At 47.2% G+C, this 27,727-nt stretch overlaps 14 protein-coding genes across 14 annotated transcripts; 5 read left to right on the top strand and 9 right to left on the bottom strand.

The window, feature by feature from the left end:
* Positions 1 to 613: 613 nt before the first annotated feature.
* On the bottom strand, positions 614 to 2,188 carry N7503_006161 (carboxylesterase/lipase family protein; the record flags this gene model as incomplete). The annotated part of the gene is made up of 1 exon (XM_057065708.1): positions 614 to 2,188. The coding sequence occupies one exon, from the start codon at positions 2,186 to 2,188 to the stop codon at positions 614 to 616; it is 1,575 nt and encodes a 524-aa protein (XP_056921177.1).
* Positions 2,189 to 2,837: 649 nt separating this feature from the next.
* N7503_006160 (uncharacterized protein) lies at positions 2,838 to 3,589 on the bottom strand (the record flags this gene model as incomplete). The annotated part of the gene is made up of 2 exons (XM_057065707.1): positions 2,838 to 3,473; positions 3,518 to 3,589. 2 exons carry the CDS (start codon positions 3,587 to 3,589, stop codon positions 2,838 to 2,840), a joined length of 708 nt encoding a protein of 235 aa, XP_056921176.1.
* Positions 3,590 to 3,734: 145 nt separating this feature from the next.
* On the top strand, positions 3,735 to 4,369 carry N7503_006159 (uncharacterized protein; the record flags this gene model as incomplete). Its single annotated transcript, XM_057065706.1, has 3 exons — positions 3,735 to 3,821; positions 3,873 to 3,986; positions 4,067 to 4,369. 3 exons carry the CDS (start codon positions 3,735 to 3,737, stop codon positions 4,367 to 4,369), a joined length of 504 nt encoding a protein of 167 aa, XP_056921175.1.
* Positions 4,370 to 5,722: 1,353 nt separating this feature from the next.
* Positions 5,723 to 6,619, bottom strand: N7503_006158 (uncharacterized protein; the record flags this gene model as incomplete). The annotated part of the gene is made up of 1 exon (XM_057065705.1): positions 5,723 to 6,619. One exon carries the CDS (start codon positions 6,617 to 6,619, stop codon positions 5,723 to 5,725), a length of 897 nt encoding a protein of 298 aa, XP_056921174.1.
* Positions 6,620 to 9,186: 2,567 nt separating this feature from the next.
* N7503_006157 (concanavalin A-like lectin/glucanase) lies at positions 9,187 to 9,834 on the top strand (the record flags this gene model as incomplete). The annotated part of the gene is made up of 1 exon (XM_057065704.1): positions 9,187 to 9,834. The coding sequence occupies one exon, from the start codon at positions 9,187 to 9,189 to the stop codon at positions 9,832 to 9,834; it is 648 nt and encodes a 215-aa protein (XP_056921173.1).
* An 846-nt stretch (positions 9,835 to 10,680) lies between these two features.
* Positions 10,681 to 11,200, bottom strand: N7503_006156 (uncharacterized protein; the record flags this gene model as incomplete). Its single annotated transcript, XM_057065703.1, has 2 exons — positions 10,681 to 11,007; positions 11,102 to 11,200. The coding sequence occupies 2 exons, from the start codon at positions 11,198 to 11,200 to the stop codon at positions 10,681 to 10,683; spliced, it is 426 nt and encodes a 141-aa protein (XP_056921172.1).
* Positions 11,201 to 12,067: 867 nt separating this feature from the next.
* On the top strand, positions 12,068 to 13,581 carry N7503_006155 (MFS transporter; the record flags this gene model as incomplete). The annotated part of the gene is made up of 2 exons (XM_057065702.1): positions 12,068 to 13,039; positions 13,093 to 13,581. 2 exons carry the CDS (start codon positions 12,068 to 12,070, stop codon positions 13,579 to 13,581), a joined length of 1,461 nt encoding a protein of 486 aa, XP_056921171.1.
* A 1,111-nt stretch (positions 13,582 to 14,692) lies between these two features.
* On the bottom strand, positions 14,693 to 15,187 carry N7503_006154 (uncharacterized protein; the record flags this gene model as incomplete). Its single annotated transcript, XM_057065701.1, has 1 exon — positions 14,693 to 15,187. The coding sequence occupies one exon, from the start codon at positions 15,185 to 15,187 to the stop codon at positions 14,693 to 14,695; it is 495 nt and encodes a 164-aa protein (XP_056921170.1).
* Positions 15,188 to 15,646: 459 nt separating this feature from the next.
* On the bottom strand, positions 15,647 to 16,432 carry N7503_006153 (uncharacterized protein; the record flags this gene model as incomplete). The annotated part of the gene is made up of 1 exon (XM_057065700.1): positions 15,647 to 16,432. The coding sequence occupies one exon, from the start codon at positions 16,430 to 16,432 to the stop codon at positions 15,647 to 15,649; it is 786 nt and encodes a 261-aa protein (XP_056921169.1).
* A 1,446-nt stretch (positions 16,433 to 17,878) lies between these two features.
* On the top strand, positions 17,879 to 18,634 carry N7503_006152 (uncharacterized protein; the record flags this gene model as incomplete). Its single annotated transcript, XM_057065699.1, has 1 exon — positions 17,879 to 18,634. The coding sequence occupies one exon, from the start codon at positions 17,879 to 17,881 to the stop codon at positions 18,632 to 18,634; it is 756 nt and encodes a 251-aa protein (XP_056921168.1).
* A 365-nt stretch (positions 18,635 to 18,999) lies between these two features.
* Positions 19,000 to 20,066, bottom strand: N7503_006151 (glycoside hydrolase family 16 protein; the record flags this gene model as incomplete). Its single annotated transcript, XM_057065698.1, has 2 exons — positions 19,000 to 19,635; positions 19,695 to 20,066. 2 exons carry the CDS (start codon positions 20,064 to 20,066, stop codon positions 19,000 to 19,002), a joined length of 1,008 nt encoding a protein of 335 aa, XP_056921167.1.
* Positions 20,067 to 23,537: 3,471 nt separating this feature from the next.
* On the bottom strand, positions 23,538 to 24,427 carry N7503_006150 (uncharacterized protein; the record flags this gene model as incomplete). Its single annotated transcript, XM_057065697.1, has 3 exons — positions 23,538 to 23,832; positions 23,898 to 24,286; positions 24,347 to 24,427. 3 exons carry the CDS (start codon positions 24,425 to 24,427, stop codon positions 23,538 to 23,540), a joined length of 765 nt encoding a protein of 254 aa, XP_056921166.1.
* Positions 24,428 to 25,579: 1,152 nt separating this feature from the next.
* Positions 25,580 to 26,104, top strand: N7503_006149 (uncharacterized protein; the record flags this gene model as incomplete). Its single annotated transcript, XM_057065696.1, has 1 exon — positions 25,580 to 26,104. The coding sequence occupies one exon, from the start codon at positions 25,580 to 25,582 to the stop codon at positions 26,102 to 26,104; it is 525 nt and encodes a 174-aa protein (XP_056921165.1).
* Positions 26,105 to 26,530: 426 nt separating this feature from the next.
* N7503_006148 (uncharacterized protein) lies at positions 26,531 to 26,874 on the bottom strand (the record flags this gene model as incomplete). Its single annotated transcript, XM_057065695.1, has 3 exons — positions 26,531 to 26,609; positions 26,664 to 26,707; positions 26,782 to 26,874. The coding sequence occupies 3 exons, from the start codon at positions 26,872 to 26,874 to the stop codon at positions 26,531 to 26,533; spliced, it is 216 nt and encodes a 71-aa protein (XP_056921164.1).
* Positions 26,875 to 27,727: the final 853 nt, after the last annotated feature.

The raw sequence follows: 27,727 nt of genomic DNA, 5'->3' as shown, positions 1-27,727 counted from the left end.
TGTTGCCCACTGAGAGTTACTCTTTCTGGCAGCTCTATCTTTGGGATTGCTTCAACCGTTGCGAAGGCGGGACGTGCTCGTAAAGCTTTGATCACATCTTGACGCTTGACTCGTAGGGATAAAATACCCGTGAACCCGCCTTGTGTGCCAAAGACTGCTGTCCTGGGAACATCATCACCACATCGACCACGATGATTATCGGAGTTGGCGGAGATGCTTAGCTTCCAGCCTCTACATACAGCATCACGCAAGAGCCACTCAAACTGACCCCATGCACTGCCGATTTTGACGGGGCGCTCAAGCCCAGGATGATGCCAGGCAAGATCACAGCGACCTCCATGATCCTTGGCTGAGACTAAGGCTCATGACTTTACTGCCATTAAATCAATAAACTAAGACGAGGGAAAGGTAAGCGTAGGAGGAACATAATACGGGGTTTCTTTATATAGAATTTTTCTTTATCTCTCTAGATTCCGCGAGTCTTCTATTGACTCGTTCTACTCTCCAATCACACTTTAACGACATCAAATTAGGCCAACATAAAGCTAATATCTACATAGCAGAAAAAGAAACGTAGGGCTTCCGAGATACCAAGCGGTCACAGCATTCAAACTTAGTACTTCTTCAACGTAGCGAACCATGATTTGAATAGACCAACTTTCCTGCTCCAAGCAACCGGAATCTGCCCCCACCCATCACCGACGTGTTGAACAAGCTCACTTGAGTTGACGGCAGGCCAAGAAACCAGTCCCCTGCCATTAGGGTTGCCGGTCTTGATAAAATTAGCCCAATAAGCGTTCATATCCTTGGCAATCGCATAATCCTCGGGTGTCCAGGGCTTATCAGTGGCGTACAGGTTATTCAACACATAGTTAATCTCTGACTCATGATAAGCACCCTGGTCCTGGCCTGGAGGGGCATGGTCCCAGAAATAGTTGTAAACAGGGCTATCGTAGTGTTCATTCCACATCTGAGACCATAGCCATGTGCCGATCTTAGAACGGTCGGTATACTGAGAATTCTCAGCTCCAGACGCAGTAATGGAATCATTAGCCGGGTAGAAATCAAGGAAGCGATCAACCCAGACGCCATCATAGGTCTCATTGACATCGTTGTAGTATGTTTCCAGTGTGATATTTAGTCCATATGAAGCACCACTCTCATCTTTAGTATTACCAGTGATTACTGGCACATCGCTAGCCAGTTTCTTGACCAGAGTGTTGTAATAGGTATCGGGCATAGCGTAGTAATCAAGCGTGGCGGAAAAGGTAAAGTCCGAGGTAAGGAAGTTCGTGACTAGGTCCTCCATGGGTAACTGGCGTGCCTTGGCAATAGTAGACACGTTCAAACTAGCCATATACGACTTCGCCGTCGCATATGAGACATCAAGTGTTCGGTAGGCCTCAGCAAGACTCACCGCTTCGGGATCTTGCGGATCTCGAACACCACTCTCGATAATAGCACCCTTGATCAATCCTTTCGTCAATGGGCTATTGAGAATATGCTGGGTCGCAGCAGATCCCGCAGATTGACCCATCACAGTAACATGGTTAGGGTTGCCACCGAAATCAGCAATGTTGGCCTTAATCCACTTTAGGGCAGCGAATTGATCTAACATGCCCCAATTGCCAGAGCTATTATGTCCGGTGACCATTTGAAATTCTTCACTGAGCTCTGGAGAAGCCATCCAGCCGAAAGATCCAGTACGGTAGTTGTAGTTGACAAAGACGATGCCCTGGTCAGCCATGCCACCACCGTCAAATAAACTGTCTGCGGCAGTTGAGTCAGCTGGATAACTCCACATCACGACAGGAAGCCTGGCGTCGGTCGTATTGGCGGGACTCCAGATGTTCAGGTTTAGGCAATCCTCATCGATGGTGTACTCATTGTCGCCTGTGGTGGCTGATGGGCAGACATTACCCCAATTCTTAGCATCCAAGGTACCATTCCACGCACTCGCTGGCTGGGGGGCCTTCCACCGGTTCTGTCCTCCGGTGGTAGCCGCAAAAGGGATGCCTTTCCACACAGCAATATCCTTCCAGTGCGTCAGATTCCCAGTACTGGTGCTGTTGAAGGCTGGATAACCCTGGACACTACCATATTTGGTTTCGATAACCGTGTCATAAAGCGCACCGGAGACGAAGGGTGCTAGGCTGCAGAGAGCCGCGAGTGTAGACTTTTGAGGCATAAATAGTAATGTCGACAAAGAGATGAGAATTGAATGAAGCGATAGAAAAGCTTCTGGAGATGAGTAGAAATCTGGCTGGGAAAAGGCCTGGACGTGATATGGACGGGAGCTTTATAACAATTATGATTTCTTTTTGGGAGTGCACCTTGTAATTTTCGCTAGCTTTTGATGGGACGACTCGGTAAAATGTGGCTGTGGACAAACAGAGTGACGATGACATATCCCGCAAGGTACGGAGACTGTAGATCAAACGGTAAGATCATCTCCGAATGGACGATCATCCCAGTTTCAGTAATCACCACCGAGATTGACCGGTTTAAAAATTCGGGGGTCGGTGCCCAATCAAGATCTCCCGAGCCGTGCAGGTTTTACGATAAAGAAAACTGGGTCCCTAGTTTTCACACGCTGTATGACAAGAAATCAAAGATATGTACTATCGCTAGGGCTGGTACGTAGTTTAAAGTACGGAGTCAATTAAGATGACCAGAGCGCCTGTAAACCTTACAATGAGGGAGAAGACCAAGCCGTGCAGCCCTAATAGCCCGAGTCCAGAAGTTTGTTACTCTTTTTACAAGCTTCCCGACCGATCGGCGAAGGAATTTGAGAGCCGCCTTTTGACCCACGATCTCTACAACGAATAGGTAGGTGATCAGAGACTGACCTTGAACCAAGCCGAAGGATATTCCCTGATGACAACATTTGCCACCTTGCAGTGACCATGAAATGGCGTCAAAACTACCTGAAAACCCTTTTGTACGGCTAAGTCTGATCGAGCTTTGTATGGGGTACTCTTACCAATACCACTAGTGCTGTGATGATTCAGTGCACCAGTAACGGCAGCATTTCCGCCTAATCCGGAAGCGAAAGATGAGAAAAACAATGGCGATAGAAGAACCTGGACAGGATAAGTTGAAGCTGGTACAGGTAAGGTATAAGTAATTTTGCCGACGAGGAATGTTTCTGTCGTAACCTTAAGAGTAGCCTCGGACGCGGGACAATCCGACACGCCAGAGGGACAAGAGGTCAAAGTGGAAGCATGGGTGCTAAAAATCGGTGACACAAAGACCATCGCTGTAACTACTGGAAGGGAAATGACACCCGATCTGGACGTGGCGGTTGCGAGACCAGCGCCGGTGATGAGACAAACGATAGTTGAGATAAAGAGAGTTTCAGTCATAAGCAAAGTGGTTTCGGCAGAGGTTGGGCAGCTTGTGATGATCGATGGGCAGGTAGTAATGGTAGCGACGCGAGTTGAGAGAACGGTGGTAGTAGTATAACTCTCGGGCTGTGGATGTCCTAATAAGAGGGCTGCCCAAAAGAGCCACTAACTACTGCTGTCGCCAAGGCATAATACTGCGCCACGAAATCCTTTCCAGCTACTGGACAAATTGTAGTGGCCATAATGATTGTTTCGGTAGTAAAATAGGTTGTACGTGACCGAGCTGGACAATCTGCCACTGTCGAAGGGTAAGCATTAATGGTGAAAATGCGGGTGCTGTATATAGTAGAAGTCGTCATGGTAACATCCTCGCTAGATGCCACTATAATGGACGTGGTGATAGAGTCATTAGGAGCCGAAAATGATGAAGCTGCAAGAGATGAAGAACCGATTGGTTCCACAATTAAAGATGAAGTACTCTGAATAAATTTCACGCTTGACTCTGTTGCTGGAACGGCCGTCAAGGAAGAGGGTGCCGTAGCAACAGCAGAGGAAGAGGAAGGAACGACCCGCCCACTCGGTGATCTGGGAATCACTGCTACGGTCGTTGGGCTCGACACTGGCACAGTGGACATGAAAGTGATAACCGTCAAAGATGAGGACACCGGGACGACCACTGAAGAAGAGGAAACGATAAGAGGCGTGCTAGATGAGACTAGAATGTCTGCTGGCTTGAAGGTGACAGTGCAGCCCCACTCGACGCCATAGGCGTAGAGGAAGCATTGGGGATAGTAGTAGTGGCCGAAGCAGATGGCGACTACATAGGGGTTGATTATGGTTTAACAGAGAGGGAGCCGACAGCAGAGGAGCTGGGAATGGCGGGCCAACTTGGAAGAGACGATGTGGCCACACTCGACAACACAGGCAAGGATGAGGCATTGGGAGTCGTATTTCTTGCCGAGACTGACGAGAACGGCGTGGGGATTGAGGATGGGTTCACAGAGGGTGAGCTAGCGGTGTAGTTAAAGTTGAGTTCGAGGTCACCGTGGTGCACACCTGAGTGGTCGTGATGGTGAGCAACTTGGCATTATCCGAATACACGTTGAAGATGGCGTTAATATGATATGGCGAGCAGGTCATATAGAGCCCAAATAGATCGCTTTCATTTGCTGGTCTAAATGAGCCGCTTGATTTGATCCACTAATTAGTGTTCTTGAAAAGGGTTGCCCAGTATTATATGAAATGAGGTTCGTCGTCGTGAGAGAGGTGTGTTAAAGGTACATATTGCATGTCTCGGAAACCCGTAGGCGGCGTTGACATAGGGCAGAACGTCAATAGACGCTTGGTAAGTGCCACCTGGCACGAAACTTTGCACATTCTGGTAGACACACCAATACACATATTGACCGGGGAGATAGCTGAGGCTTGGTTAGTGACTGAGAAATTCTAAAGCCTTTTTCTGTCTCAGGGGGACGTACAGAGAAGCTGAACCATCAGAGGCATAAACATGTGTGGTTTGTGCGGCGAAGCTATACGTCCACGACCCCGTGCCGTCTTCCCAAGAGGGTTTCCTAAGAGATTCGTCGCGACCTCTGTATCCGTGCAGGTAACTTTAGATGAACTCGTGCCTGAGCCTCCCGAGACGGCTAGACCGAGCTGTGCATAGAGGGCCATGACGAGCCATCTAGTATACGGGACCATGATGCTCAGGCTGAGAGAGAAATAAACCTAGAAGCAAGATGAACGAGTGACTGTCGGAACGGACGACTACTTGATATGAAATCTCAAGGAGTATAAAACAAACGGCTCGGCTTCGTTGACCTTGGTTTCCATGATGCCGTCGGGAAATTTACCATGTTGACCTTAGGGTTCGCATAGCGTTCAAATGGTTCCATCGACTGGCCTGGAAATAGCTGCGCCGGACAATTCAAACAGCGCTAACGTAAGGGGGACGGGTCCCTCACGTGTTCCCACGTGCGTGCCTGGGCTGCGCCTTTGCCGGCGTGTCTGCCTTTAAACAGGCACCGTTCCGCAAGTTAAGCTGAAATTCCAGGGGTCCCAGCCAACCTTGAAGAATCATAACGGATCGTAGGGTTTCCACACATGCTATAGGGGTACCTCCACTCTAAGTAGTGGGAGATGCAGAGGTGCGGAGATGCGGCGAAACCACGGAGGTGTTGTGGGGCGGAAAAATGAAGTTTGTGGGCGCGGCAGACGAAAGATCTCGTGGGGAGTTTGGCAGACACAGCAGGCCCTCCCAGTCAAGCCAATCAGAATCAGGTTATATTCCTCAGAATCGGCTATTCTTTCTAAGCCCATGTAGATGTACGCAATTCTCATATGTGAGTTATATGGCAAGTAAAGTACATATAATACTAAGGGCAGTAGTTCAAATCCCCAGTCGATCCATTCCACTCATAATGGATTACATCAACGATCATCCGGAAATGGCGAGGATTCAGTAGAATGCGTGTCGAATCAGCAAGCCAAGCGATATGGGTCTTGGGATCCTCCCTGTATAGACAATAAAGTTTGTCAAGATCTGCACGTGGCATGTCAAGTCGAGGACACTGGTCCCGCAAACTGCCATATGGAGCAAGAGCTACAAGAAGTTGATCATACAGTTCCAGCCCATCGTATTCACAAGGTGGGGCTGATTTGTTGACTTTGAACCCTCGAAGCAGCTCGAAAACTTTATGATGCGATCCCAAAATACACCAATTGCAGAAGGCCATGACAATCAACGCGGAAAGATTCTGCTTCGTCACGTTGATCAACACTTTCTGATAGCATTTGCGGATTTGGTCATTCAGGATTTGGCACACTGAATTGCGGATACTTCTCAGGACAATGTTCTCGCGTTGTCTCGTAGTCGTGTCGCTCCGGAAATCAACAAGATCATTGAGCAAGGCACAGGCTTCAACAATATCGAAATACGTATACTTATCGAGTTTTTCTCCCGTTCCAAGTGAAGAACAGACAATGCCTACCATAAATCCAAGATCTATATGACGTTGGACAGTATTTCCTGTCTGTCTAGATCCAAAAAGGCCTTGTGGTAATCGAGGCTGCGCATGGTCCCGACAGTAGCCCAGGATGCGGAACTGCAGCACACTGGCAGCCACAACATCAAACTGCCAGTCTGCTATGACACCAGCCATATTACATAGTCGGAGAAAGGAAACCGCCGCGGCGCCAGTCTTCTGGAGAAGGTTCATTGTCTCTTCGTCCGCAGCCTCGCAGTAGTCGGCGATCAGGATATCATTCCCCATATTAGCCAGCGCTCGAGAAATGCCCTCATCGCAAAGACTACCCCCGCAGGCAATTGAATAATAATATTTAGCGTCCGCGCAGAGCTTGATATGTTCAAAGGTTAGATACATGGCGTGATGCACGTTCGCCGGGGTGTCGCAATGCGGATTTGGTCGGCGATCGGGGGCCGAAACGTTTGGCAAGGATGTACAGGGGCCGGAATTATTGGATATAGGCTCCTGCCATTCTGTGTTTGACAGCGATAATTCCACGACGGCTCTTTCCAGTCCTTGTTGGGTAAGAATTCCATGGCCATTCCATTGGTCTGGTCTATCACGCAGCATACAGGCTAGTTCCAACATCTTCAGGATCGCATTGCATCGGCAATTTTGATGAAGTGTTTCAATATCGGTATGGAAAGAGGCAGAAGTGGGGCCAATGCCACTGCACCCACAATCTGTCCTAGAATCGTAATCTTCAGACAAAAGATTTATTTGATTGTTTGAGGGTGGTCGACTGCCGCCAAGAGTGATCTTGCCTTTTTCAAACTCTTCTCGAAATAGAACAGTGGCATTTTGAATGATGTCCTGGGAAGGGAGTCTCTTGTCCCTCTCTCGGAAAATTTGACAGACATCAGGAAGCGTCAAAGTATTTAACACTCGATCAGTGGGTTGGGATTCTCGGGTAGAGCACCATGCCTCCACCCAGGCCAGATACAGCGCGAGGGTCCCCTTTGCGTGAACGGGTAGACGAACCTCAAACCCGGGCCCCATTTCACGGTGCGATTTAATTATGACCGATATATAATTGATATAAAGTCTGGTGATATCACGTCAATAAAGGCCTGCATAATGCAAATGTAAGTCAGAGTGAAGTGCAAAACGGCTTAATAGCGGTTTGAGTGCAAAAGTCGGTGTGCATTATGGTGGGGCCAGGGGGGACGGTAATTATGCTATGAAGCCCCTTTCACCTTCGCACATTATTAGGGTTTTTATGGAGCTCATCCATATCACTCAAGCTCAAGGGGATAATATCTCATTGCAACATGCCACTATCTTTCAAAGCGAATCATCTGACTCGGGCTAGTGTTGCGCTTCCCACACTAGTAGCAGTTTGTATCAAACGCGGAATAATTATAGATGGATCGATGGGTGGTGCATGATGTTGTCTGGAAAGTTAAATTTGAGCCGGTATGTGACTTGTGTCTGCACTCTCGTCGAGGCTGGTCGGAATAAGATACAGGAATATAAGGAAACGAGCTGCAGACATCGTCTTCAATTTATAGGGAAGCAATAGACGGACAGAACATGCTGTAGTCTGGGGATACTTCGAAGTAAAGAAGAGGATGAGGGGGGGAAGCACTTGTCTATAACGAGATCTCCGGGTCACGCACGTGACCATGGCAACTGGCATATGCCCAGGTGAATGCCACCGAATACATGCGAGGGGGACGAACGAGGGAAACTGTGGTTTCAAAGCACTAAGATTTTTCTCATACTCGCGAATGAAATTCAACCCTATTGGTAAGGTCCCAGAGATAGAGACCAGTATGGCCATTTGCTATAATCTGATGTAGACCGTAAGAATCACGCCAAAGTTTTCATCTTAAACCTACATTAAGGGATCTTCCTATTATGAATGTCTCCGTTGTTGTAGCATTAGCCGTCCTGGCCTTCGTGGCCGTTACCTACCCTGGCCCTCATGCTGCACCATCAAATGCCGGATTTGCGCGAAAGGCAAAACTATCTGGCCGTTGCGCGAAGCATGCTGCCCAGTTCAGCGCAAAGTGCTGGAAATGACCTGATCAGATCCAAACGCAGGCCCCCCTTAGACGAGAATTTGCAAAATGACATTTGTGTTCTCACCTCTGAGGTTACATCGGGATTATGCATACAAATTAGAATAGTCCACTTTTTTATGCACATAAGAGCCGATCAGGGCCGATGAGTGCCGATCAGGGCCGATTAGGGCGGCCCTATAAGGGGGGGAGAGCGGGAGACACCGACAGTCGCCAACGAGAGAAGGGGTTCCTAGATAACATGCCCATATCAACAGGTTTTCACGTTGAAAGAGCACTCCATATTCACATGACCTTTGGGTCCAGTTAGAGAAGCCCGGCCCGGACCCAGCCCGGGTTGGGCTTTGAGTCGAAAGCTTAAGGCCAAGTCGGGTTTCCCGGAAGTCTATCTCTGCCTCTTGATAGGTGCCTCGATTTTCCTGGTTTTAAAGGGATTGTTCGTGGTAGATCAACTCAAAAATTGGACCGGTATGCTACCCGGCCCTGCATGTGTAGATAAGATCGCATACAGAAGATTAAATCACATAGTTCTAGATGGAAGATCGACATCTCCCTAGATACACAGAAGCGACTATAAATAAGAGTCCTGAAATCGAGATATGGTCTTCATTCGACTCTCAAATCAGTACAAATCCATCCTTGATCTAATACGCACTACTTCGTCATGAGGACTTTCCCCTTCTTCCATTGTCTCTATATGTGCACCTTCGCCTTCGCATACCCTCATGTCGAGAAAGATACCTGTGGGTAATTCATATGATTGTTGATAAATGCGATTGCTGATCCAAAATGAGGCGGTTAGTGAGCCGCCGAGATTTGAGCTCAGTGAGATGGAGCGGCGCGATCGTCACCGCGCCGGAAGGGGCTTCTTTCAATGGAGTTACATCTACTATCAAGGTGCCTTCGGTCACTGGCCCTATTGATGCGGCATATTCAGCCTATGCATGGATCGGTATCGATGGCTGGGGTGGTCTTAACAATCTTTTCCAGGCTGGATTAGATGTTCGTGGCATTGAAGCAATTGATGGCACTTATGTGCCCCAATTTCGGGGATACTTTGAATGGTATCCGGAAGGGGCAAACTTTTCCACGACAGACGAACTTCCATTATCGAGTGGCGATACTATGCTCGTTCGCATTGTTGCCTCTTCAAGTACCCAAGGGACTGTCTATCTTGAGAATGAAAGAACTGGGGAATCAAAGAAGTATAATTTCGACGAACCATCTTATGCCTTAACAGGAAGATATGCAGAATGGATCGTGGAGGAGTTCAGCAGCAACGCGGTCCCCTCAAACTGCATCTTCGAATTTCAATCCGCAGAGGCTCAAATGCAAGATGGACAGACACTCGATGCCTCTTCGGGCTCTCTTGTTCAGGTTCAGGATGGAAGGTTGGTTGCAAGCTTTGATCATTCAAATGTCAAAGTCATTTCTTGAAGTAGGATGCAGATGCGGGTTGAGAAGTTGCGAGCCCTCATTTTCCTTATTTGTCAAAATAGGCCAACGGCGATGTTGATGAGCCTTTGCCTAGTCCATGAGTGTTTCACAGAAGACTTGAAAGTTTCCATCTTCCAATCATTAGGTGAAAACAAATATAATAGGAAGGCGGTCTAGATTTACTACTCCATATCTTATTAGCAAAACCTAGATATACTAATTCTGATAAGAATTTTCAAGAGCTTAAAAAAAGCTGCTTGAATTGAAAAAGTAGCTTGACGTCATCTAAAGCGCAAGGTTTCCGTCTGCACCAAACTCAGGGCGGTAGATATGAATTTATATGATCTCTTAAGCTTGGCGAGAGGCTAGCATACAGACGAATGGTCCTTCCAGTGGATCCTGCTCTCTATCATATGTTCAGCCGACTATTTACATCATGATTTGGTAATGATCTCACGAGTCGAACCATGTATACAATTCTCCTATCAAGTCTAAGGACACGCAACTGAGACGATCCAGATACGTCGGGGCAACATGATGTTTGGCATTTTATTGATGGGGCTATATGGTCTCTTTGCCTTGCCCCTGAGAGTTTTGAATCACGGCATAAATATCGAGCGAAAACCAGAGCTAGAAATTCGCAATATTGGCATGAGTCCTCATTTCTAAGTGTATGAGCTCATTCGCAAATTGAATCATGTAAAGTAATCATTCAACCTCTGTTCAGTGTAGATCTCACGTCTCATATCTTTCTAAAGCTTTTGTCAAGCTTCGCCCTTGCTGCAACTAACGCAGTCAAAGCGCCCGCAGTTGCTGCCAAAATACCGCCATAGACAATTATGACCTTCAACGGTAGACCTTTACGGTAGTGGAGACGGGTTCCTTCTCAGGAACAGTCGGCATTTCGCCGGGCAGGCCGCCAAATACAATTTCTGCCTTGATGGACCATGTGGACGGGATGCTAAATGCGGATCTGATACCGTCCTCTACTCCTGGCACAAAGTGTGAGTGCTGCAGCCTGGCACCAAGGCCTTCGAGCTCAAGGGCAGTCCAAATCGTAATTTGATGCATGGCATTGGAGTGTTCGGCGAAACCCTCAAAGACGGTCAAAGGGAATTTGGAGAATCTCCCATGTAGTTTCTCGATAGCTGTATGGTCCTCAAAGATAGAGATCTATAAAATATAATCAGGCTTGCATGGGAAGAGAGAAGCAGCAACAAGGCATATCCTACGTTGTCGCTCTCGATACAGATGGGAAAAGACGTACTGTACCGTACGCCGCCTGGAATGACTGGAAACGATCATCGTTTCGCTTCCAGTCCTCGTCGGCGTGCTGTTTGAGGACGAGTGGCTTTGCAGCAGCCATAATGGCGTCCTATAGTTTCTTGTGCACCTTGCCAAGGATGACAAGGATGCGGGTACTCTGCATGTTCCATGACGAAGGCAAGGTTCAGATGGTTCCATTCACAATCTCAATAATGCGGTCATCAGAGACTGAAATCTTGTCGGTAACGCCATGCACGGTACGACGGTGCTTGACCGCCTGGAGATAGATTGAACTCTTAATTGGACTGTACGGTACTGTCATTGTATAGATATTGAAAAAAGCACTGGCTTGGAAACCCTGCAAATACCAGTACCTGTGTAGCGAATAAGAGAGAAGACGAGTTGAGTGAGATATTGAGATCCTTCAAAAATTGAACCAATGGTGACAAACATATACTGGACGAAAAAGAGCTGGCGGAGTAATCCTCCTTATTTATATGAGCCCGGCGCAGCACCAACTAAACCCATGCATAATGAATGTATCTTCGCCATTAAGGCGGCATTTATCAGCAGGAGAATCCGGATGATTGATAAGTCCACGGGTGAATTGAGTCTATCCCATCATGTTGCCCGGAACAATTCCAAGAAATTCCCTTATTTAGAGACTCAACTTGGGGCTGGTACCGAGCTGACAAAATACCCTATAATCACCATGTTAGGTAAGTTGGCTCTCGGAATACCCAAAGCGGAAGCTTGACTATTCATGCCATTTGAAATTAGTCGAAGAGTCGGTTTCACGCCCACTGGTCATGTAATTGCACGGCCGATGAGATGTCGTCATACAGATGATGTATCAAAGGGCATAGGTCTGAAATCGTGCCACTTGTAAGTCCTTTACCAACATTCTGTGCTCAAAACAATTCGAGAGTCGGGCAGGCTCCAGCGGTTTCGACGACAAACACGAGCAATGAACTTCCTGAGGCGTAAGTCTCAAGCGCCGACCTCGGCAACTGTCGGAGAGCCAGGTGAGCAGCTTTTCTTCGGCAACGCCGGCCATCTCGAATTTGAGCCAGAGGACCCCGAAAGCCCAAAGAACTACTCGTTTGGACGCAAATGTTATATCACCGCTATCGCCATTTCTCTGGTAATGAACGCAACCTTTTCTTCCTCTGCACCATCTGGATCCTTCGGAGGCGTCAGTGAAGACCTCCATGTCTCTGCCGAAGCTGCTGGCCTCGTTACCACTCTCTTCCTCCTAGGCTACTGCGTCGGTCCACTATTCTGGGCCCCGTTATCCGAAGTCTACGGCCGCCGCTGGATTTTCCATATATCCTTCGCTTTATATCTTGAATCTGGCTTCCTCTTCGCTTTTGCACCCAATTTTGCTGGGCTTTTAGTCGGCCGTTTCATAACTGGCACGGCAGCCAGTGCTGCCTTGACAAATGCCCCTGGCACCCTGGCAGACATCTGGGGCCCCACTCAGCGTGGAAATGCCATGATGCTGTTTTCCACAATAACTTTCGTGGGGCCTGCCCTAGCACCAGTTGTCAGCGGATTCCTTCAATTGAAGGAGACATGGCGGTGGACATATTACGTCCTCCTCTGGATAGCGGGCGCCACCGAGATCATGCTCATCAACCTTCCTGAGACCCTTCCTATGATTGTTTTGCGCAACAAGGCTTGCCGTATTCGCAGAATTACCGGTGATGGGGCTATTCTATCTCCGGTCGAGGCGTCAGATCGTTCCCTGGGAGGCATGTTCCAGGTCGCCCCAACGAGGCCTTGGAGACTTCTTAATGACCCAATCAGCGCCTTTGTCGCAATTTACTATGCAGTCGCCTACACACTAATCTACATGCTGTTCAGTATTTACCCCATCGTTTTCCAGCAGAAGCGCGGCTGGAATGCTGGCGTCGGCGAGCTCCCATTGATTGGCACAGTCATCGGTGCCTTTATGGGGGACTGATACTGCCAATAAATGAGCAAATTCAGCTCAGAAAACCCCTAACCCGCAAGCCGGTCCCAGAAGATCGCCCTCCTGGCGCGATGGTGGGCGGAGTCATGTTCGCGTTGACGAAGTTCTGGTTCGCATGGACAGCGGAATACAATGCAGTCCACTGGGCCGTCCCAACAGTCGCAGGTACCTTCCTTGCAATGTCAATATTGCTCATCTTTGTCTGTTATATCAAATATATCATGGACCTGTACCTGACATACGCCGCATCCGCTATGGCGGCAAACACCGTTCTGCGATTTGCCTGTGCCGCAGCTTCGCCACTCTTCACTCAGTACATGTTCAATGCACCCGGTGTGGGTGGGGCTGGGTCGCTTACAGGAGGCATAGCTGTGCTGCTTATGCCTATTCCATTTGTATTCTATAAGTATGGTGGCGCAATTCGGGCGCGGTCTCACTTTGCGCCAACAGACGAAATACCGCTTGCCCCTACTGATGAGGAGAAGGCGGTACGATCTCCCGGCTAGTATTATAGTATTGAAAGAGGAGAAACAGACCAAGGACCCGACAGGAGGCCCGAGTACGTAAAGTAGTTTATGGTGATACATTATGCATAAGTATCCAAATTTCCCAATGTCAGTTCTATAATGTCAAAAAATAGTGTCAATATGAAATTTCGGATTCCAGCTATGCTTACAATGATAAAACTATAGACCATACATAATAGTTTATAGAAAGAATAAGATTTATCACTACAATTCAGAAGCGCAGTATAAAAAGTATTAAACTTAGAAGAGAAATACACATAATCTCTGAATTTTCCTGCTCAGTATTCTCAGTCTTTCCCCGCTGTGAACTGTGCTGTTGTTATCAATTAAGAGTTTCTATCTGGGCTGCGACAAGGTCGTTGTATGGATCGTATGGATCCTGGTGTATTGGCATGAGTATTTGACCCACGTTGATCTGACTATCTCATTGATTTCAATTATTCATTGACTTGAATTTGGTGGAAGCTTTAATTTTTGTGTCCGGCAGACTGAGCGATATGTAAGGACAAAGGCCTATTCTGCCGGCCAGACATACATCGTTCGGTGTAGTCTGTCGCTGTGGACTTGGCAGTTTACTTTTAACCGTGTTCTCGACTACAAGGCCGTCGCCTAAGCTACCAAATGCCGCTGTGCCGGCCGTGTCGCTGTTAAAATTGCTTCAGGGCTGCTGCGTCAGAATGCTTGGTAGGCGCCGCTATCATGGGAGTGTTCGCCCTCGTGTCACCAGGAGGTTCTGGATTCTCTAGGCGATGGGCATCGTCCTGCTTTTTGCCTTTTCTGCTCGGGTAATTCCTTATTACCACGGGCTCGTGAAAGCTGAACGGAAAGACACTCTTAGCAATGGTATACCTCCTCGAGCATGAAAGCGGAGAATTGCTAGTCGAACAAATCATCGTTGGGAACTGCACTCGATTCTTAAGCTGTCTTGATCTTCAGACTGCTGGCAAGCGATTGAATGATGCCCTTTGTAGAGTGAGCGCTCATAAAGGGGAGGAGGAAAACTCGAAAACAGCCAGGGCTTGCATAAGAGAATCAAGCACGTGTGACACCACGGAGCTTAGTGAGTTTGAGTTGACATATGACATCATTGTCAGTGTTGCGTTCCAGAGAGGCTGCAAGGCCTCTGACCCCCCTCCAGGGTTTCAGACGCAGAGCACACGGCGAATAGCATCTTAATGACCATGGCTGCATAGTAGAGAGCACTGGTAATGTGCAATTCCGTCTGCCGGGAGTCAGGGGAGCTGGTCATACCGCTAGGAATATCGCTGGAGTGATTGTAGGGAATATGGATAAAAAGACGCTGGATGAGGATATACGCGTTGTGATAGTGTAGCTCCAAGAGCACCCTTTGCCTCCGAAGCCAGATAGGTAGGGACAGCTCGCGGTCAAAGTCAAGCATCTCAGCATTACCAGAGCCGTTCCCTCCTTGATTCAGTCGCAACAATGAGGGTAGCTGATCGTGCCAGATCTCGAGATTTTGGAGGGTGGACGAAAGTTTGACGGCGTATTGTTCGACTGTGGCCGGGCTGTTGCTGTCATCGTCATCCAAGTCCGCGGTCGAGAAGCACGCAGCAATGTCGGACATGGTGAAGGCGAGGTTGATCAAACCAGTGGTATACATATATAGAATCACGCGATCCTCACAATGACCATGGGAAGAGAAATAACGGGCGAGGCCATCCTCAGTGGGTAATGGGCATTTCACTAAACTCTTCTGGCAGGCAGCGGGCATTTCGAACTGCAATGAGCACTGAAGATCTAGTGTAAATAAAATTCACCACAGTTGCATGTGAGAAGTCTTTCCAGACTCGGGCAAATGGCTTGGGGACAGTCGATGAAGTCTGACAACGTAGGCTTTGCGGATAGTAATGCCCAGTAGGTTGTAGGCATCCCCAAACGCGTTGCCCTTCATGAGGTATACGACCATCAAAGCATGGCATCGTAGGACCTCCAGGGTTACTTTTGTGTTTGTCTCATGCCCGCAAGACAAAGATTGAAATATTCGAAGCCAGGCCAGCTGGCTCCAGGTGGCACTGCTACGTGGTTATACAGCCGAGAATGCGACTGCCTGGAGTCCTAATATGTGCCCGGAAAGGCCAGTGATATGGCTGTGCTGTATACCCAGGGAGAGAATACAGTCTACCAGGGCATTCGTTGCTGAATATTCATGTAATATAGCTGGTGGCGGCAAGGGATCGAGCTCTGCAAATTCCAGCTCGCCCATTATCTGCAGAAGCGGGTGGCAGGCGTCCCAGAAGAGCCGGAGATAGTAACTGTGCTGGATCTTTGGTAAAGTTTCTAACGGAAGGAGGCGCTCCCCCAAGGGGACGGCGGGATATGGGAGCTGAGGGAAGGGGCAGCCAGTGGAGGCTGAGGAACGTGAGGAAGCCTGCTGCTCACTAGCAAAAAAGCCATGGACGTGAGGAAGATTGAAAACCTCGTTTGGGACTGTGTCTGGAAGACTACTACTCGCCAATAAGTTTTGCTGACTCAATAATCGCCAGAAAGCGGGGCAGATGGGCTGGTTGGCTGGTGTTGGCGGTAGAACTGCTAGTGCTGGTATTGTGACAGCGGCGGGTTGTGTGACTGAACGAGGGCGATGGAGAGGTCGAGCGGGGTATAGACGCCAACCCCAAACTTGTAAGACCAATATTGGTGCTTTTTCCCTGGGAGCAGTGGGGAGGGGCGTAGGAGAGAGTGCACTTTGCATTGGCTGACACGCACCCTGTGCAGGGTATCTGCTGGTCACACCTGGTCCGGTGTAGACGGCAGCGATCAAAGGCTCTGGCAGCCTTTTACCGCTTGACGAAGCGGAAACCAAGGTGCTCATGGCTAGGAATATGATGCGAGTGGCGAGCCTTGTTCTTATTAATAGGCTGAGCCGATCCGGAACCTCTGCTTTGACCACATGCTTTTGCGGGATTTGCGGAAAATCGGTGAAACATCGAGGCTCTATATGCGAGATTTGCAATGCATAGCAGTCAGCATGATCACAATACGTAGAGAAAGGGAGCCCCTTGATCTGTTATGCATCTAAGAATAGGGGCGAGGAACTTCGCTGGTTAGATAAGTCATAACATGGTCAGTAAGCGAACTACGCATGATGTTGATATCCTCTTAACCTAAAACCACCTAGCTAGTCATTCCCGTGGTATAATAGGCACTTCTTCCAAGAAGCAAGAACATGTCTATACTCATTAATCCAGTTTTCAAGCCATAGCGCCAAGACCGGCTAGATCATTTAGAGTTCTCTGATTAATTGTCAGTCAGACGCATATTACTGGTACGGGAACATTGGTATTCTGAGCTCATCCTGGATATTGACTAGCTTGTCGTAGTGCTACGCCTAGAATAAAGTATTATTAAAAAGTTCAGAGGACTCATACCTGATTTAACCGTTCAATCTCATATAAAGCACTGAAATACTTCGGAGGTAAGTGATAAATGCAAATAAATCATAAATGAAACACGAACCAATCTTTGCGACATCCCATCATTAATGAGGAAAACGTGGAATGGTTTAATTGCAATATCACGTTGTGGCGCTATGATCTCTCCGTTCCTTTGTTGCTTAAGACCCCGAGGTGCAGTAACCCTTTGGTTCCGCGTTGCGCGTTTCAAAGGTCAAGGCCCAAGCATAATATGCTAAGCGAACCACCTGACTATAAGGCTCTTCTAGGCTAAATTGTAAAAACAGGAATGCAAACAATTATAGAGTGTATCGGGGTATTAGTCTACACGTAAGCGAAGATACGCATGATTATACGGCTCGGGAACTAGGTTTTCAGGGCTGCCCCCTTGGGAGTCCAGTTTGACGCACTGATCCACACCGGCGGCACAAATCCCACATCTATGGTAAATTAGATATTGCCATTTTTCAAGCCGCCGAACGCTGAGCGAAACCAACATGGGAAACTTTAGTGAGGAATTCGTCATACAAACCAGTTGCTCCCTCATGCCTTACTAGCTAAGGCCTCATTTCCGCCTCGACCCGCCTCAACATATTTACCCAGTAAATTCGATTGATTAGCAGAAGCCTGCTGCACGGACACATCGAATACGAGGTTTTCCCCGCTCCGCGAGTATACGAATAGCGCGCTTGGAAGCCTCACTTCTGATGGATTCAAGGACTATGCAATTGTATAAGACTAAACTGGGTGTACAAAAGAAGTGCCTTATGCGCTTTTCTGAACCAAACTCCGCGTTCCTACAGGACCCTCATATCTGAACTATACCTACTTGGAATCACTATACTTTACAGTTGTCCATTCTTACAATGTTGACTCAAACCACCAGCCTATTCTCCCTCCTCTTTCTTACGCTATCTGTCCTTTCGCCCACTAAGGCCGAATTCCTCGCCGCTCACGCCCAAATCACTGCAGCACCTATCTACCACGTCCTCCACCCCCGCCAAGACGTCTCTCACATCTGTGACTCAGGCTATACTTCCTGCGTAGGCTGGGAAGGCTGTTGTCCCTCTGGAGCGGCATGTACCGTCATTGACGGGCAGCGCGGCTGCGATGTGGCCTGCTACGGCGACGTGGTATGCGGCCATCTATGCTGTAACAATGGGTATGCGTGTTCGGCAAATAGTTTTTGCGTTAGTTCAGAGTATATGGTGACCTACGCGAATGTTTCGGAGGTGGTCACTACTTCTACTTCGTCAGAGTCTCGAATTGAGACAACGGGTACCTCGTCGTTGGAGTCTTCGTCTTCGTCAATCTCGTCTATGGAGCAAATCTCGGCTTCATCCACAGCGTCAGCTTCTAGTAGCGTGGTGTTCAGTAAGCCGGTGTCTACTTCGTCGAGTACTGGCGCTATGGGCTCGAGCTTTTCTGTTGTGGGTGACGATGGAACTGCTTCTGGTAGTAGCTTTGGGGTTCCTTCGTCTTCTGGTGTTGCTAGTCCTACTTCCTCTGTATTATCGTCGGCACAGTCTACTCAGACTACATTGTTTTCTGAGGCGTCTGCTGTGGATAGGAACTCAGGAGTCGCCTGCATGGTTGCGCTGGTCTTGGGAATTGCTCTTTAAGGCGAAGGTTGTTTAGTTAAGGTGATATAGCTGATGATCGTCAATAATTGTTTTGTTTTGCTAGGATTGAATTGCTCAGTTTGAGGGAACAATACTCTATACTATGTTTGCCTTGATTAGAGCAACCTTCCTTTTCATAGTGACCTCATATATAATGCTTAATTCTATCTTTATACTGTAGTGGATGACTCTATTCGACTCTAACATATTTCTCTGTATATTAATTGGCCTGTGGTGTACATCTATACTTTAATTAATATATTTACCGAAGATTGAGATTAGCGTGAAATTTTGTTCAGTTTATAATCTAGATTATTCTAAAAGCGACACGCTAAAACCGGACTTTCATCATTTAATGCGCCTCCTTAAAGACATATCATCACCATTAAAATAGAGATGAAAATAGACAAGTGGCCAATGCCAATAGTAGAGAACATGGGACGGCTGGTAGTCTGTGACGAGCCCGAAGGGTGAGAACGCCATAAACCACCAGTAGCAGCCACTGAAGCTGGAACCGCTGCCGTCCCGGTTGAGGAGTCTGTGGTTCCTGTGCTCGAGGTGCCTCCAACAATCTCAATACTATCCATTGAGCCAGATTTGTCCGTCCATTTATACGATTCCGCTGGGTTATAGTTCACAATAGAGACAGACTTGACATACATGGTGAATGGGCCATCAGAGTAATCGGTCACACCCCCAGCCCACTCAACGGTACCCTCGCTGCTGCTGGAGCCGCCTGCCCAAATTCCAATGCGAACGCTCATGGGCGTTTGGGGGTATCGAGAGGCACCGTCATGTACAGCATTAGCATATTTCAGGGTCCGCACAACGGTGCCGTCGATAGACCAAGTCAATTCCGTCTTAGTCCACACCCATTTATAAGTATGGAAGGTGGACAGAGGGTTCGAGGCTTCTACCCAAGTCCAGCGGTCGTAGGAACCACTATCTCCTTTGCCATAATAGTCAGTTTGAAGCTTGGAGCTATAGCTTCCTAAAATCTCCTACAGGGGCCGGGTCATTAGCATCAAGAAGCGAAAATGAACGTTCCGGAGTTGCTAACCCAGTCAATCTCGTCGAGGTCATCCGACTCTAAAATAGCAGAGCTGACAATTCCAGTCCCCGAAGCACCTTTCATGGTAATGCTAACTTCCCCGAAGAAAATATAATATTCGGTTTCAATGGTCGGGGCGTCTCCCTCTTGACTGATGGTGAACTTTGCTCCCTCGTCACTGGCCGTTACTGTCCCAGCAGTGGTGTTCCATTTTGCAAGATCCGAGCTTTTGGTGAAGTCGTAAGATATTTCGGTACTCGTTATTCCCGGGTCGGCAGGGCAGGATTTTTCCATAGGATCACAACTTGTATAAGATTGGGCAGTTGCGAGGGAAAGAAATGCGGCCCAAATGGCGGCAGATAATGAGAAATTCGTATGCATGTTAATTTTAATCGCGGCGATCCTAGCGTAAATATGTTGGCGGCAGACTCGAAAAGATCGGGGTCAGGCTGAATAAATATTTGGAAATTTCAGCAGACGATAGATGAATTCATATGCCCAGCCTCTTCAAAAGATCGATACTTAGAAACGGAGGTGGCTAACAGGTCCACTCCTGGATAGAAGGACCCACTATAGCGATGATAACTTGGCAACAGAGAGAGCGATGTGGATCCTAGTGGCGTAGCCGCGTAAGTAGCTCCATATTGGCACCAGCGACCAGGCGACTTGGTCATCCTTTCATAGTTCAACCTGGAAATTCAACCATAAACACGTAACACTACATGTCTAAGCTATTTGACTAAATATGGTCAATCACCAGGCTCTCTACAGGCAGGAAAGCCATCGAACGCAATATATAACGTGTTTCATAAGCGAGTGGGCTGCGGGCCACACGGTCGGCCGGGCCACCCCATCAAATATTTATAATAATCCACTATATATTGACCAAAACAACATAATATTCAATGTATAAGCTATTTGAATGGATTGGACAGCGCGTTCTTGTATGCCCCTGAATATTACACCTAGAGCACGTGAGTGAAGCTCGACATAGCGGCTCTCATGCTTGTAATTTAAGGGATTTGACTAGGATAAGAAAGTGCTTCAGGACAAACTAGCGACTCTTAATCGTATTGTTTATCAAATTTCAGAGCAGGCTACTAAGATCCACTACTCACGAGAATTACTTAATAAGCTCCACTAAGAGGTTCATTCGCTACGGACTGGTCGGGGTATCGAAATCAAAGATAATAGTTAACTTCAAGTGGGGATCATAGATTCCCGTCATCGTAATAATCCCGCCCAAAGCTTTCACGATATCTATGTGAGTAATAACTCGTAGGCTGCTATTGGCACGTTTGAAGATTTAGACGTGAACTGTTTCTTTAGGCCGTAAATTTTCGGATGATTATTGATTACTTTATACACCAGCGTGTTGGATATTTACTTAAGGAAATATATTTGCCTTTATGTACCTGATAGAAGAAGATGCGCTTACATAGTAATTTATCAACCACCTCAAAGGCGTTATATTGGAAGGCCAATAAGTACTTTGAATCTAGGCATAGCGCCTCTGATTTGTAGCCCTGTTATCCTTAACTACGTGTGACAAAAATCTTATTTAGTATTCTAGGATTTCCGTTAGCGAATACACTCACAAACTAGTGCTAGACCCGTCAAGACCTATCCCATCTACAGTAAGATCGGTGCTAGTATCCCCTAGCCTGGCCCTGGGATCTATAATACTCCTAGAAATGTCACTCAAGATCGGTGGGCGACGAGCTCCCACCTCCACGTGGTGCCCGCTATGAACTCTCAGAGAAATAGTTTGGCTCTCTGAGTGCCAGGAGGAGCTCAACAACACAATCTTCCCCCCTTATCACGACGCGCTGAAGCGCCGAAAGCCAAGTCTCCGAACCTCACGAAACACCCAACATCATAGAACAGTACCACAGAGGAAGTCGTGCCCCCTCACACGTCCACCCCCACGACGGAGAACGGAACTCGTCACTCCGTTCGTCCTGCCCGACAATGGTTTACGGCTTGGAGATTGATGATGATTCGCTAGGCTCGGGGTAGAGACGTTGGTATGGTTCATGGGCTCAACAGATGGATATCGCAATATTAACGACACCAACACTACCACCAAAAACACCACCTACGGCTCAAAACGTCATTTTGAGTTCTACAATATTTTGCAACTTTACAGTTGACTTACGTTCCAACAGTCGTTCATGCAAAGCCACACATCTCAGACGTGTGCTTTTGCCACGAGCCATCTACGTAGCGACAAGTCAACATAGACCTGGAACCCATCAACGAGCAAGCCACAACAATTCCACTGCCACACAGATACAGTAACATCGGCACTCAAAGTAGCGTACCCCCAACATACAGATCAAACCACCGCAGTCTCTACAGGAGGGGCCCTACCAGGAACCCTTCCACGGTGCATAATTTACCGCAGACGAGTGATTTTTGTCAAACAGAAGCAGAGGAAGGCCAGGAAAGGCCTAACAAGTCAAAGATATAGAACGATTATTATAACTATGAGTATGATGTGACTACTAGGAGCGCGAGAAAGAGGTCATTCTGGTCTGGTCAGAGCGAACTCATTTTCAAATGCAGGAAGAGCAGGGAGAGATGTATTGATAATTGAACACGCTGCATAGCTGCCTTAGGGCGGCTGGGACAGTCTATGAATAAATAAATAAATCAATCAATTAGATGCAAAGCTCCTGGGATTCTCTAGCAGGGATCGGCCCAAGTCACTTTGACCCCAATGGACCAACAGATATCCCTGAGGCTATTTAGCGCACTTGAATGATTTGCACACTCACGTTCCACTTCACGCCCCTTTGGACTCGTCAAAAGTCAAAGAAATGCAAGCCCACTCAAATATGTGACGTTTTCACAGAGAAGGACCTCAAGATCTCTCCGCTAGGGAGACTGACTGTAAATCATCCATCGAATACCATTCCAATACCAAACTCCATGTTTCAATATAACAGTATGTGCCAGAAATATTATATTGAACAGACAAGCTAGGTCTGGGTCTCAATTACAGACATGAACAGCAGAGTGAAAGTGGTTGCAGAGTGCATGCCTGGCTGACGGTGGATTGAGGCTTTGTTATTGAAATTCCAAGTGCATTCAGATTTAGAAAGAACATCGATGAAAAGTTTGCACTTGACCTATAATCCCAAGCTTTTACCAAGCGCAGCTGAAATACAAGGCTAATTTGCGAACAAGACATGGCGCCCTATAGTACCCTTTTCTTCTATCTTTTTCAATGAAGTCGCCCACGTCAACGGACATTGAAGGACATTTCCAGAGCTAGATATGAGAAATTTGTGATTGCACTTAAAACAGCGATCGGGAATAACCCATGTATGCAGGATATTCGTTGTGTTGACCTAACAAAGTGCTTGGGCAGTCGTAGACAACTGGTTTGAGCTCCTTTCAGGTCACCGCCTAAATTCTGCCAGTGGAAATTGAACATGTCGTTACATAGTAAAAAAGGGATAATTTTGTCTGTTCAGCATGAAAATAGATTCGTTAGATGCGCAATCACACCAAAAGTCCTTGCTGTGCTGGCATACTTAGTCACCTTCTTTCAATACTACAGGAGAGCTAAAAATGATTCCATATTCGTGTTTCTTAGAGATTTAGAAGATTGAGGTTTCTGGATCACGTGGGGCTAAACTTGATTGGGACACCGCCTACCGGCCCCCCATATTGCCTGGGGCTCTTGGTATTGAGGATCCAGCAGCATCGACCACACTCACAATCTCTGTCAATCAATGTATGCAAAATTATTGGATAAAAAGCTGGACTTAGTGAGCCAACAGCTGCTGCCAGGAGCTGTACAATTTTTTTTTCAGGAGCCACAACGCTCCCATCGCTCTTTTATTAAAACGCGGATTCCCATATTGTGTTGTCCGAAGGCCAAAGCTCCGGAGGTGTCATTGCTGTGAGCAAAGGGTAGAGCTCCGTGATTACAGAGTCGACGGCAACTCGGAAGTAGCCTGGATAGGCTCCATCTGCGAGTGGACTCTTACTGGCATGATCGAATGACAAGTCCAATGCATATACCCACGGCTTGTCGGATGTTATAGAGTCCATAGCAGCTGAGTCGACAACCAGGCACATACCAGTATCAAGTCCCTCAGGGATACTTTCAGTCTCTTGGTACTCAGAGTATTCTCTATAAGGATTATTAGTACATCGGTCAACATTGCAAACACTCGCAGAATAGAGATAGGGTCTTACTGTAAAATCTGCCCATAAGTAGCACCAGCAATATCCTCGTCTTCATAGTTTAGTAAGAGGCATTTGTCTTCAATTTTCTTTCCCCCACTAGCACTCGCCATCGAGGCGTCAATAATGCGATGGAACTCTTTCTGCCACTGCTCCCAGCGTCCTTCGTCTGAGTAATCGGTCCGAAAAACGATAAATCCAAAATCGTCAAATCCTCCTCTTTCTACTACCTCCACCACTGGATCGTCGTTCTTTTCAAAAAGCGGTACCCCGGGAGCAGGCGGCAGGCCGCGATCTGCGCGAACTCTTCGTCGGTGTTCGTTATGGATTGCACGGCCAATGACTTGTCGGACTGGAACATTTTCGAAGGGAATTAAACTTTCGTCAATCTCATGGAGTCTCTATATGATCGAGATAATTAGGGATCTAGATCAGTTACTTTATATAGAATAATTACTTACTTCCTCTGGTATTTGGCGTAGATCATCGACTGTTGCTGTTTGAAGTCGCTCCAGGGTCCATCCTGGCGGTAGGTAAGACATTTGAAGTGCCTTTGTGCTGGAAAATGGAGACCTTGAAATCGCAAAGGAGATGTTCTGAGTGTAGAAACGCCGTCTTAAGGAGGGTGGGGTATGAGAAAGGGTTGTCAAAGCGTAAAAAAAGTAACTCAAAAGGCCCCATGTATGTATTCAATGTTGACTGATAAGTGGCCACCAGTTGACGGGTTTGAAACGGACACCTGGGCACGCACGTGTAAGAGGCGAAGGAGGTCGAAGAAAAGAAGAGAGAGAAAGGAAATGGTTGGAAACCTGATGGGGAGCATCCCCGTGGTAGGCCGTAGCATGTACGGAGTACCCGTAGACGACTGTAACAGCGAAACGTCAAGCGTATAACACAGTGGCGTTCAATGAATGGATCCATCCATCTGACACAGCCATTTTTACCGCGTTTTATTCTGCGTGTTTTCCGCCGGAAGAAAATGACAGGATTAGGAATTGATGTACTGGCTAGTAATGAACATGTCCAATACAATCAGATGATTGATTGAAGGTATGTTGATCGGTTGAGCGATCGCTATAGACTGTTGTCCGTGCTCTAGCGTGTTGTTACGCTGTATTCTATTTCATTACGAATACAAAACTAGTGGAAATTGAGAAAACGGTGAACGAGCCTATCCCTAAAAGGTTCTAGCGGTAAGTAACCAATCTCCTAGTTTATCAGAAAACAATAAATAGTATACTAGTCCTTATTTTCTAGCCACCATTTTAAGTCCTATTATATAGGGGTGTGTATTAGATTATATATTATGATAATAATTAGGCTTTGGCAAATGGGTTGGGCCCGATGGGCTGGGTTAGGTTGGGCCCAAAAATGGGGGCCCATTTACCTTTGAAATGGGCCCCCATTTGAGCCCATTTTTTATGGGTCCAAAATTATGTATAATTTTCATAAAGTATGTAGAAATATTGGGTTTAGAGGGGTAAAATACCACTTTAAGTACCTTATATTTTATATATAGATAACATAAATTTTCTGTGCCCTGTATTTAACTCCGATCGATCCCCCCTAGTGCCGACGCTTTATCGTTATCATTTCTAAGTTACTTTCTGGGCTTCTAAGCATCTCAAAGCTTCCACGAAGACTACTGCAATCACTACGACTTAAGAATCAAAACACTCATTGGAACATTTATCATGTCGCAACAAGAAGCCCCGGCCCAACACTCAAAAGCAATGTACTCCGAATCCGCTCAAACCCATGGAGACGACGGATCTCGTCACGACTCGGACGACGAGCCCATGGTCTACAGGATTCCAGTAGACTACGCTACTATAGCGCGTCGGGAGCGCCAACGCCTCCTCGCTAAAGGTGCTAATCCTGACTCAGTCATCCTACAGAGCGAATTACACAATCATGTCCCTCGAAGGGAAAACGACTCTGTTGACCAATATACGAAGCGTTACGCCGCTACTATGATGGACATGACTCGTCGCGGCGTTCGGATTCTAAACGATGTGCTTACTGGCGATGCGATGCCCGCCACGTTCGTAACCGCGTCTGGCAAAATCTTTGATTTAGGCCCTGAATCGGGCTCGACAAAAGGGGAGTATCGAGAATTTAGGCGGTGGTTCATGGGGATTCAGGAAGCAGAACAAATTGAGGTGCCGGAGAAGTGGTTGAAGTTTGAGAAGCCAGGCGAAGGGAAAGATGAACAGTAATAGCTGAGACAGGCTAGAATCATGCATTCCAGACTTACGAAACTGTGAATTATTGCTAATTTCTTTGCTTTTTATCGGCCTAAATTCGCATTCATGAATATAATCTAATATATCATTACTGGTCTATGCGGGAAGTATATTGATTATAGATATTAAGCCGGATAATATCCCACTGGGCAGTTGTTGCAGTCGAAATTTCTGTGGATATTTTAGTAGACACATACGACGGAGACTACTGCAATTATAGAGACTTCAATGTTGGAAACGACATGAATTAAGCGAGCACCCCGTCCAAAATAGTACATACAATACCAGTGGTAGTTACAAGTATGCCACGACCAACTTGCGACTCCCCAATTTCAATGTATAACACCCTTGCAAGACTCGTTGATGAATTGGCCTATTCAGATTTCTAATATTCTTCCACTAGGATATAACAGGCCCTAGCACCTTCACCCTTATCATGACCTCACCATGGTAAGGTCTCGAACCACCCTTGATCTGACTATTCTTCGGCTAGCAGCTCAGCAACCATGGCATGGGATGATCCCAAGCATACCAAGTTGCACCGATCGATTTAAGGTTCTCGCGGTGGACATCAAGCTGAAAAGAATCAGCAAGTCAAAGAGCGGAAGTCCGGGTTTAAGGTGAATCTCAGCCGCAAAAATATCACTTACGTCTGTAGTAACTGGCAACTCATTGTACCGGTCCCAAGCTTCGCCATCTAGGTGGTCCAAAACCCACGCCCCCTCTCCTTCCCAGGCAAGCATCGTAGGGATAACTGTACTGTTGCAAGTCCCGATAGCAAGGTCCTCCGATAAGTCCCGTTTCGCTACAAGGTATTCTGTCAGCCGAGCTCATGCGGTTTCCATTACGGGTGATGATATGCGAATAGGTTCACTTACCTGGAACACAATTTATGCAGTCGATCCAAGCAGCTCCCCCGCCAAAGTAATTTGAGATCTGGCCTCCGCTAAGGCACGCTCCCGCTATATGTCCTGCCTCTGAATCTCTAATAGGACCATTGCAAAACTGGTCCGGCAAAGACTGGAAGAAAACACCGATGCAGCCGGCATAAATAAGGGTAAAATAGGCCGAATCCACCTGTAGACCGCCTCGAGGGAATGGGCAACAAGTTAACTAGAATTCTTGTCAGCGATAGGTGCCTCAAGCATGTATACATGAAGTAGTGTAAGGGGGGAGGGGTTATCCATGCAGATGTATGTCTCTCTCTCTCTCGGCATCTTACATCAGCTATGCCAGGGCACACCGTGACAGTAGAACCACCGCATTTCTGTGAGGAAAATCCCGAGATAGTGACGGCATTGGCAGTGGATACCGCTGCAGCGACAATGTACAGCCCTTGTCTGAGCATCATGTTGCAGTATGTATGGAACTATTTCAGCGGTACGAAATTGTACGAATGTGATATCGGTCAAGGTTAACCTGGACTTACTCGAACACTGGACGTCTGGAGAACCTATATACCTCTCCATGGCTGTTCAATAGTTATCAAGCTAGATCTGATGTACGACTCGCACTCGGGCAAAGTATGCGCTACTGAAGGATCATTTTGAAGGATCATTCTGAACGGGAATTTTATTAGTCTCGGGCACTTATCCA

The sequence above is a fragment of the Penicillium pulvis genome (genome assembly GCF_028828015.1).
Source record: "Penicillium pulvis strain IBT 33274 chromosome Unknown contig_3_segment0_segment0, whole genome shotgun sequence".
Classification (NCBI taxonomy): Eukaryota; Fungi; Ascomycota; class Eurotiomycetes; order Eurotiales; family Aspergillaceae; genus Penicillium; species Penicillium pulvis.
This window is presented reverse-complemented; position numbering and strand designations above follow the sequence as displayed.